At 39.5% G+C, this 11623-nt stretch overlaps 1 protein-coding gene across 1 annotated transcript in view; it reads left to right on the forward strand.

The window, feature by feature from the left end:
- LOC106949339 (pro-neuregulin-3, membrane-bound isoform-like) overlaps nucleotides 1-8255 on the forward strand; it is a 261789-nt gene extending 253534 nt beyond the window's left edge. The window contains exons 8-9 of the mRNA XM_015035514.1: nucleotides 833-1015; nucleotides 7321-8255. Coding sequence (XP_014891000.1) covers nucleotides 833-1015; nucleotides 7321-8056 — 919 coding nt within the window. The 3' untranslated portion in view covers nucleotides 8057-8255. The remainder of the gene's footprint in view (nucleotides 1-832; nucleotides 1016-7320) is intronic.
- Nucleotides 8256-11623: the final 3368 nt, after the last annotated feature.

Here is an 11623-nt window from a genome sequence, read left to right on the forward strand (position 1 = left end):
GCTCCTTGTGTGTGCATGTGGTGGTTTAAATGCACCTGCTTCTGTGTTTACATGTCGTCTGAGTGTGCGCCTGTGCATGTCTGCTGTATATTTGTATGCATTTTGCGCAACACCTCGCAGGGACCGGCTTCTGTCAAGATTAGACCTGTTTCACTCCATCAAACCGCAGGAAGAAAAGATTAACCTGAACTTTGAACACGACAGAGCTGCCACTGACAAGGATTTCTTTTTATTTCTGCGCATACATAAAACGCCTGCCGTATGAAGGCGCACGTCTAAGCGGCATGCGGGCTTTGTGTATCTCATTAATTACAGTTTAATGCATCAGCAGCTAGCAGCGACTAATTCAAATGGAAGGTGTGTTTATCTTAATTATTTTTGGTAATGCAGAAACAAATATTTACAGCTTTATGTAGAAGGAGAAATAAATACAGTTGCATGTTCAGAATCATTCAACAATAATTGATTTTGAACTTAAAAGTTTCAACCATGAGTTATTTCTTTCAATGAAATGTATAAATATGTGATTATTTCATATTTATAGATGCTTTAATGCACATACTTTTTAGATTTTACGTGACAGAAATGCAGCATACTTCACATCAACCAAGACAGATCAATAATAATAATATTTCATTTGTAAAGCTCTTTCAAAGACATTCAAAGACGCTGTGGAGTAATAAAGATTAAAAGCAACAATTTCAACAGCGAGCAATAAAGGGAATTTTAGACATTAAAAGCAATCAAGACATAAACATGACATTGCAAAAGTAGTTTTAGCTTGTGATTTTAAAAAGCCTTTTTTTTTTTTTCTTTTGCTTTCTGATTGCAGGAGTAGTTCCCTTTCACTCAGCCCAGCCCAGCAGCGAAGAGAGGTCAACCACTTCAGGACCCCACCCATCTCCAGAGGGAAGCACAAAATATCCACAAGCCTAATAGACAGCACCAGAGTGACCGGGCATGTCTACAAACACCTGCAGGAGGACGAGTCAACAGACATGGAGCCCATAAGAAGGTATTTCTCTCCTTTTTGTTAGTTTCATCATTCTTGTTTGATCCTGAAGGAGAAAATTCCCTCTGCCTGTCTTTGGACCGGGGCCACATAATCGGTTCAGTGGCACAGACCTCTGGACTAAGTGAGGTTAAGCTGTTGTGGCGGAGAGAGGACTTTGGGAGAAATTAGTCTGCAACTGTAATAGTCGGTTCAAATCTACAGACTATCCTCAGAAAGCCGATCCAAAGAGATAAATGAATATGCCGTGCCCTCATTCAGCTCAGTCCGCCGTTATTAATTTGGAGAAAACACTTGATTCCAAATCCTCAGCCACATCGCGGTGCTGAGGAAGATATGAGCCGAACTCTAATCCGTCTTACAGATGCCACTGGGCGGCTCGCATACGAACGGAGTTGTTTTATCTGTCTTCTTAAAACAGCATAACAAAACTAATTACCATATCATTCACAGATTCAAATTCGTTTCAAACTGTGCACAGTGGCTCTTGGTTTGCATCTCAGTGAAATTATTTATTTTCAGTTGTTTTTTCTTCCAAGTAGAAAAATTAGACAACTGTTGAACAGAACCAACACTGCATTTTATTACAGTCCTTTGAAAAAAGATTTTGAATTTGTACACATTTAATCCCATTAATTAATAAGTAGGATAAGGTAGTTGTAGTTGACTTTGAACCTGTCTGTATGAAGTGCCATTAGACGACATGTCTTATGAATGGGCGCTATGCAAGTAAACTTTCCTGCAAGTCTGTTGGGGCAGAGCTTTACTCTCTACCAGCTTTGCACATCTAGACACTGAATATTTTTGGCAATTCCTCTTTGCAAAATACTGAAGCTCAGTCAGACTGAAAGGAAAAACTCAAATTTCAAGTTTGCACCAGATTCTCAATTGTACTTAGTTCTGGACTTTGATGGGACTATTTTAAAACATGAAAAGTCTTTGATCTAAACCCTTCCATCATAGCTGTAGACATGCAGTATGATGAGGGTCATTGTTAAATGGTCTCGCATCCCAGTCTCCAGCTTTCATATCCTTCCTGAAGAAGATCCCATCATAACGCTGCCGCCAAGATGTTTCACATTGAGGATCTTGGGTAGGATGATGTGAGGTGAAGGTCTTTGATTAATCACAGCATTTTGAATGTGCAGTATATAAAATGCTGATGTAAAAATGTTACATTTTAGTCACCCCCAATTGACTTGTGGCAAACTGCTAATTGTTTTTTACTCTCAAAAATCGCTTTCCTTTTGCCACCCCTCCATAAAGGCTTGACTCTTGGAGCGTCCCACTAATAGCGGTCTTCTAAACAGATCCTCCCTGCAGAGTGGTGGATTTCTACGGCTCCTGCAGACTTATGGGTCTCTTGGGTCATTCTTTGATTGATGCTCTCCTTATTTGGCCTGTCAGCTTATGTGGAAAGCCATGACTTGGTAGTTTTGGAGCTACTCTTTGGATGTTTTGGGATTAAGCTGGATTAGACAGTTATCTGAGAGATAGGCACAGATTGGGATATTATTTTATAACTTCCAGAAAGGAGTACTTATAATCAGCTTTATTGGCCAACTTTGTGCACGCAACAAGAAAACATCAACTAATTTTTTTTTTAAGAGAATATGTGCGTGTATACAGCATAACTACACAAGAAGAAGACGAGGTTGAACTGAAAAGATGCGCAGTGTTCATTCCCAGCAGAGTAGCTGTGCACTGTGGCTCTTAAGTGTTCATCAGCCTCAGGTGAGGAATTGTCTCAGCGGTGGCTGTTTTTTTGGAAATCAAGGTAAAAACCTTGAAGGCTAAACAGTTTGTGTCCAGGATGTGTGGGTGTGTCTGCAGACATGTTGGCCTGGAGGCTCCAACATACTCTGGCGAACTTCACTCAGCGCAGCTCCGGGTGCTCAAGGCAAACTCAAAGCAGGGATCCATACAGTACAAAGGTAAATTAAGGCCACGTATCCGTACTCGGAGTCGGTCAGTAAGCTGGTGGGTCACATCGAACTGTTTTGCATGCGACACCACAGTAGTACAATGGTAATAAAGTTGAGAGTCGGTGCCATCCTGTGGATGTAATTGAATCAAATTTCAAAAAATCATCTCATGGCTAAGATTAGAAAATTGAAGAACTTGAATGATACATCAGTGAGGGGAAAAAAATATAGTTGGGTACGGATGAGGCAGTGCTGCTACCCAAGTGGAGCTGTGGGAAAAATTTGCCACAATGTAGGAAATCAGCACTGTTTTTTCTACGGGACATAACATGTCAAAACTACTGCTGGTAATGAGAAAAAACAGGAAAAAGTACGAGGGATGCGACTACTTTGTGAGACATCTTGGATCTTCCCTGTGCTTATCAGAATTATGAGGCAGGGCAGCCAGTTGACCTGTTTTGATGCACATTATCAGAGATTGGATCCGTTTCAGGTTGGATTAAAAACAAAGCAAGCTTTTGGCAGAGTCGCCTCACATCAGTTAGCTATCTGGAGACTTAAACAAGTTTCAAAAGTAGAGTCTGATCATCTTCCTAACTGGCACGCATTCAAAGGAGTCAAATCTCTGACACGTTTGTTATCAAAGAGGCAATATTTGCCCAGTGTGCTCAAGGAGAGAAGGGATTTTATTAATGCAAACAAAGCTGTTCAGAATGATTGTTGCACAGCAGCTCTCAAACCTGCAAAAATATCGATTTCCTTCTAGTCGTTGAGGTACACACTTTCCAAAGTATATTTCTGTATACTGTCAGGCATCATCTTTTCTTTAACAGTCACTCTGAGAGCGTGTAATTGTTCCAGCTTTTATTTACAGAGACAACGAAGAGCACGTGTAGGTCCAAATAACAGTCCTGGTTAGCATATAGCTCAAAATACAAAACAACAAAACCTGAGAAATGTCTAATTTACTGTCGTCGAGCGAAGCTGGAGCAATGACACTGTTAACAGATCCGTCTGTCATTAAAACAGCGGCGTCTCCCCCGTGTATTCCCCGCACTTAAAAGAGCACAGCGATGTTCCTATTAGCAAGCCATCCTGACTGAGCGTTTCAGCAACTTGTAAGATACTGCGCAAAGCTGCCAAACTCTTTATGTGACCTATTTCCATAATTTACATTTTTAAACAAAGCTCCGTGGAGCCTGCCAGGCGGCTTGTGTTGGGGAAGAGACCCTCCAGGAGTCATTTCCCCCTCTAAACAGACACTAAGAGATGTGCACACACTCTTCCCCCGAATAACAAACTAATGAAGAAACTAATGAGGAATATTTCTGCTTGTTTTTTTGTTTTTTTTAAATCACAAAGGAAAACTCTGTTAGCGGTAGGCAATTAACTCTTACACACATTTTCCAAACGGTTTGAAAAAAAAAAAAAGTAAGAAGACTTATCATCCTCTTTGGGACGTGACAGCATTTGTACAATTAAACAACTTGGATATTATTATGCACTGATGAATCTATTCCAGGTTAATCTTCTCAGATGCAGCTGAACCAGATCTTTAAGTGCAGTGCACTCTGTTAATAAAACACACATTTATTTATTTTTTCTTAATATCTGCCGTTAAATTCATTAAAACATTTCTTGTTTTAGACGAGTGCAGATCACCAGAATTGTTTCTGTTTGCTAAATGCTAGAGTAACAAGAGAGATTTAATGAAATTCAAAGGTTCACATACATTTCCTTCATATTCTGTAGAATTACCTTTTAAATTGTTTGACCTTATTGGTCAACATTTCGGGTATCCTACCATAAAATGCTCACAAATATTTGCAGGAACTTTTTTCCTCCTTACTGCACTGTGTTTACATATTTTCTGCAGAACTGAGGACACAGATTTGCAGTGACCACTCAAAAATATGGACGTTGCTGTCTTTAGGCCAGTTTTAACTCATCTGGCCATGTGCTTTTGGTTTTTGTTCATTTGTAACATCCATTTGTGCTCAAACTTTAATTCCCTCACTGCTTCAGCAGTGGCTTCTTTATTGTTGAATTGGTGCAGTACTTTAATTTTAATAAAGAGACCAACATTTCTAGCCATAAATCTTTCTGATATTTAGACCTATTTTTTAAAATGTCTTTCCATGCTGCCTCAGAGGGAAGAAGTACGTCTGATGTCCCCTTAAAATCCATTCACCATTGAATATTGTGCATTAGCCCATCAGAAGCTTGTCATTATCTGGGATTTTCCAAATTGTCTGAAGGCATAGAAATCTTAGTCTGTGTAAACATTCTTTTCTTGGAGAAAGTTATGAAAAGATGATATCTTATTAGCTTTGCAGTAATAAATCTTTTTGTACCTTTGATTCAAACATCGGGTTTGCCTCCTTTTGGCTTAAAAATGACCTATTTCTCAACTTGCAAGCCACACATCAGCAAGCTCACCGGCCCCTCCCCCCCACACCTCTCCTCCTCAGCCTCCTCATCTCCCATGTTGCCATGGATACACCCTCTCATTTCTGGAAATGAGAAACAGGAGGCGGAAAGGAGAATGAGCGAGGGGGCGAGGGGGGGACGCGAGGACAGGAAAACGACTGGGCAGAGATGATGAGAGGAGAGAGGAGTAAAGATGGAGGCAACAACAAAAAAAAAAACAGATAGGGGCAAAGATGGCAAACAAACACGAGAATACTCTTCTGTATTTTCCATTATGTGGCAACAAATCCCCGCAGTCAGTTTTATTATCCAGTGTCAAAACATTTACCCGTTGCAGACCGGGATGGAACTGAAGTCAAATTCGCCGTGGGAGTTATTTTTAGATATGTTTTGATCCGACGGATTTACCTCCAGCTTGCATTTGTCCTTATTATACCAAGAAGGGAGTGAGAAAGTAATTCAATTATTTAAACTCGGTTATGCCACAAACAGCCTCAGAAGGCTGACAATAACACTGACTGTCCCCTTAGGCTGCAGCAATATTAACTCTCATGTGCAAATACACAGAAATTCACCCACTTGACTCTTGATAAGTTTCTTTACGCCACCCGCTTTTCCAAACTTTCCCCTGCTCTGGGAACCTGCAACAGACCTGCGTCACTATTTCCAAAAAAAAAAAAAGATGCCAGTGATGGGGAAATATCAGATTCTCATGTAGGCCTGTTTTTGCCCTAAATGTTAAATTGAAGACCTGTCAGAGGAAATGTAATGAGCCTCGGCTTTTAAAGTAAAACTAGAGCACAGTGATGTGTGTACAACATGTTCATGTGCATATCTACAGCAGCCAGGGTAAGGAATCCAGCTGCTCTGCTGCTGGAGCCTTTAAACTTTGATAAGGCGCACCAGGCAGTCATAAGAGAATGGATTTCTCAGTTAAACATTTATCCAGTAACAAACAAGGCTGCTCATGCTGAGGATTATGAATAATTAGTCAAAGATTATGCAAGAACAATAACTAAATAATAATAATTATGTTGGTGCAAGATTGTTTTGTTTTTTTTTTTTCCTGTGGAAATGCATTAAAATGTAAAACACACATGGTTGCTGCATTTGTGTCTTTATGTTCTTTATTAAACAGTTTTTTTAATTACTTGTAGCAACAAAATCCCCCAGATAAAAACGATAACATGCGACAAAAGTAGTCATGCTCATCGACGTCTCCATAGTGTGTCATGTCGTAGTCAAAAATGTTTGTTTTTCAGTGGCAAAAGTCAAAGATGCAAAGCAGAAAAGTGTGGTGGGTATTTGTGTCGATATCTAAAATACAAAGTTTATGTTTGTATCTCCACCATTTGCAGAAGTACTGCAGAAAGTCTTAGGCTGCGTCTCTACCAGCTTTTCTCATCTAGAGAATGAAGCTTGTTTCTTGCAGTGGGCATGATGCTGTCACCATCATGTGTCACGAAAAGAATAGTGTGGCAAAAAAGTTCAATTTTCCTCTCACTTGTTTGTGGGAAAATGCTAACAGGACAGATTATGGCTTTCTTTCAGAAATATTTTTCTTCTTTTCAACCTTTTGTAAAGGTCAGATTTTTATTTATTTATTTTTTTTATTAAAACTGTCTGTCCTGTTTCCAGATTGTCCACAGTTGTCATGCCCCCCTCTGACTGCTCCAGTAATTATTCTCAGTTTAGGTGACCTCTGTTTACTGAAGGTAACCAGAACTTTATTTAGGCATAGCAAAGTAGAAGGGACTGTTTTCAAATATATAATTCCCTTCCTCTTCACAACTGTCCACTGTTTTGTGTTGTTTTATCATATACAATCCCAATGAAATGCATTATAATGTGAACACGAACGGTTCAAGAGGAATGTCTACTTTTGCAACACACTGTCGATGCCTTCCACTCTTATTCACATGCTGTCCTGTTTGCTCCCTCTTTTGCCCAAAGGTGCGACTCGGCCAGCAGAAAGGTCGGCGCGCTCCTCACCAGGACCGCTCTCGCTAACACTACTGCCAGAAAAGGATGGACTGAGGTCCCATGCACCCGCCTGGACAAGGGAACCACTTTCCTGCCACACTCCCTGCGTGCTCGCTCTGTGCCCATCATCCCGTCACTCCAAGCATGTGACCCCGAGGCCGAAACTGCTCGCACGAGCGACCGGAGCCACGCGGGGCTCCTAAAGTGGCAACCTGCGCCGTCGGGGGAGGTGGCGAAGCCCGCCGGCTGTCCTCCCCCTCCGCCTGGGAACGTCTGGTTAGAGACGGACATTTCAGCCCGCAGCCCCAACCCCCCTGTTGTCACACGTGCTCTGCTGGAATCTGAGAAGAAGGCTTCCTGCTCTGTTGAGTTCACAGAGGAAATCGTGCGAGGTTTAAAGCAGAAAAGCCTCTCCAGCCAGGAGGAAATGTACGGATCTCACAGCGAGAGCCAACGCGGTGGCACAAACACTCTGGAGGCTGAGACTGAGCCGGAGTCTGACGGAAAAGGTGTCCAATATTTAGCTGGAGCTGCGCACACGGCGAGTGGAACCAGCGTTGTGAAGGTGGAGGGCCAAAGAGAAGTCCAGGGACAGTGCCAAGGTCAGACATCTCTCACAAACAGAAGGGCAAACAGCTTCCTGGCCACCAAAGGACCCAGCTGCAGAGGAACTGGAAACACTTATGCCAAGCCCTCTGCGAGCTGATTGGATTAACTTTGTAAAGCTTCAAAGACACCATTTCTAATAACTGGATACCTTTGCTGGTGGCTTGGGATGGCTAGACTGTGGGACCATCTGTGTGGCCACATGGACCAGTAACAGATGGCGATCAATTCTAACGGGAGATTAACAGAGCGAATTGTTGTTGAGATAAAAAGAGGGGGGAAAAAAAAACAAAGAAAAACTCGACACAAAAGACATGAAACCACAAAGAGACAAACAAACACACATTGTGAATAAATGTGACTCTATAAGAAAAACTAAAGCGTGACTCAAGTGGAAGCTTGATTTAAACAGTGTCATGAAGAAAAATCACTATTTAAAAAGAGCTTCTACTTAGAAACCAAAATAGTGTGTCATCTCTATGTTGTTTCTCTATTGTAAAGAAATGAAATTATATATGTCATATAATATATGTCATATAGGCGTATATATATTTGACATACAATTGTGACAAAATAAAGAATAAGATAACAGTGTTAATAAAGAGTTGTTTTTCATCTATTTCTTTACTCGATAATTTGATCATTTGTAGTATTAGACAAATACACCATTGCAGAAAAAAATAGATTTTAAATATGATCACATGTAAAGACCTGTGATGAAGAAAAATACGCCGTTGACATTATTGGTTTTCACATCAAACCAGAGGGTGTCTCCGTGCATTTTTCTTGTAGCGCCTTTGTCTTTGCATTTTAATCCTTTCTAATTTACACGTGCCTTGCATGAAAACTAGGAGTTCTATGAGGCTTTACAAGTAAGTTATGGTGTTCACAAATGCAATAATATGCAATTGTTTTACATTTGTTTCACTGCTTCTCCACATTGCCAGTTGAGGTTGTGTAATTTGTGTTTGATTTCATTGTCACCTGTAACGTAACGGTTTTACATAGTTTACAGGTTTCACATATCAATTACAATCCGATTGGTTTTGCATGGGTGTCGCATTTAAATTACAGGTTTTATTCTAAAGTTTTCTCATAAGATTTAAGTGTAATTTACACATTTTGCATGAGAACTTAAGTAACTTAAGTGTTTTAACAAAAGCATTACAGCAATTTATTTTTATCACATGGGAATCATCTGCATGGACTTTGAATTAATTTCACTGGTTCCACATGAGTGTAAACTCAAATCAGGTTTCAGCAACAAAGCAGTTCAGGTGTTTGTACGACGATAAAAACACGATGCAAACACCAATCATGTTGGGAACAGCAAGCAAGCAACAAAATACATTTTGTTAAATGCCACTATCAAAATTATTTGATGGCAACCATCTAATATTTTAATGAAGACTACAATAAACCAACGTTCTAGTTATTGTTACTCAAAGGCAGCTCTAAACAAGGAGGCGTTTAGCCTTGATTTAAAGGAGTTCTGTGCTTCAGCATCATTACTGTTTTCTGGAAGTTTGTTTCAGATTAGTGGAGGATAAAAACCGAATGCTGTTTCTCCATGTTTGGTTCTGATTCTGGGGATGCAGAGCAGAGTTGATCAGAAGACCTGGCTGGTCTGGAAGGTTGACACAACGACAACTTCACTGGTCATCTGGACTTTATGGGAACATTGCATAACTTGTGTGCAGCCCACTAGTTTTCCCTCTTTTGGTACAAAATATTTATAGGATTGACATGGGATTTACCTGCAAAAGCAGATGCAATTAATTGGTTGCACTTGGTTTGCAAATGTCGTTTTTGATCATCTGGGGCATAACACATTATTCCCGTGTTGCACTGGGATAAGACGTGCAAAATTCTAGTTCATGATATTCACTTATCACATGTTCTCAGATGTTTATTTAGGTTTGTTTTTTTTTTTTTTATATACACACATTTTGCTTCTAAACAGCCTGACCTTCTGAGCTGACCTGGATCAATAAGGTTCTCCAATCTCCCAAAAGCTCTTTAAACACCATCACTAGACGTACAGTCTGTGACATCGTCCTTCTTTCTTACAGAGATAGAAAAAAAAAACAGCAAATATTTTAGAGAAGAGCTTAATTTATTCATTGATTGTAGTATGTTGTTATGTAACTCTGGTCTGAAAAGTAGTCATATCTGGAGTAGATTTAACAGGCTGATGTAACAAACATACTACATTTCCAAAGATTTCTGTTATGATTTTCTTCACCCACCCCCCAACACTGTGCAATAGGATTCTCTCTTTAGCCTCAAAATGTTGAATTTAAATGTATTAAACCAAACAATAAGAGAATGTGTGGGTGCTGTACTAAAAAAAAAAGTAGCCATATATTTTTGAAATACTGTCAGAAAGACAAGTATTGATTAAGATCGCTTTAAAATATTACAAGTCTGGATTCTTAGAGAGCAAGTTGCCTTAATAACAAAGGTTAATGCAGGAGTTTTGCTGCATTCTTCCAGCAGAGAAGAAAGCATTTATTCAAAGTTATCCTTTCATTTTTGCAGACACTGACAGTTTTCACAGCCATAACATAACCTGGCATTATTCACATACTTGACAAATAAACTGAGCAGGATAACGATTAGAGGCTGAACTATTGTGCTTGCTGTAAGTTCTCACCGATTGAAGAATTAATTTTGTTCATTTTTGCAACACATAAGGCTTTAAGAATATCCCTAAGCTGCAAAGGGAAAAGGAAGTCCTTGTTCCCTGTGCCGAAGCCCGACAAAAGCCAGGAAGTTTGTGGATGGGAATGAAGCGCAGCTGCAAACAAGCTGGGTACAATTCTTTATTCATGCCTCATTGATGCCACATTCAATGTATCTCACATCCCTCACTTTCAGGTTTGCGGTGACTGCTGGCAAGGTGGGTCTTAGGGGATTTACAAATGGGTATTACTGTGATTTCTTCATAACTTCTCCGCTGAAGAAAACTGTCTTGAGTCTGTAAGAAGGTTTTTGTGGAGATTAAAATGAACTTCATTGATCCCCGAGGGGAAATGCAGCCAAGACAGCTGCAAAGCGCAGATAAAATTTCCATAAATATAAAATATTTTGTATGTTGAACGCAACAATATTGACTGCTGGTTAGACTTCCTAATTTTTCAGGATTTCTTTTTTTTTTCATATTTACCAATTTGAATACTGTATTCATATTTGCTCATAAAAAGTAGGTTTGCTAAATGCGCTGAGTGAGACATTAATGTGGAATTGACATAATCACTATTGCTAGTTTTAAAATCATATGTAAGTTATTAAAACAATAATAAAACGTTGAGAGGTTTATTTTGTTTTTGCTTGTGTTTTACACTCATGTAGTGCAGATGAGGCAGATCAGACCACGTTATACAAAAAAATTCAAATAAATACAAAATAAATTGGTGATCACAAAGTAACTGATTTACCACATTGTGTGGAAACCTACCTTCAAGTTGACTGTCAAAGACCTGTAATCCATACAATCAAGAAACGGATGACATAGCAGCTGTCTGACAGCATGAAGTAGGCTTACTGGTATGAAAAGGTAACATGTCCTGTGAGTAGATCTGCTTTAAGGAACATTTAATAAATAAATAATATAGAATATCTTTTGTAACAAATTTAGAAAAGAAAACAATATATATATATATAT

Source organism: Poecilia latipinna, unplaced genomic scaffold, assembly GCF_001443285.1.
Source record: "Poecilia latipinna isolate Pla-1442-1.1 unplaced genomic scaffold, P_latipinna-1.0 Scaffold337, whole genome shotgun sequence".
Lineage (NCBI taxonomy): Eukaryota > Metazoa > Chordata > Actinopteri > Cyprinodontiformes > Poeciliidae > Poecilia > Poecilia latipinna.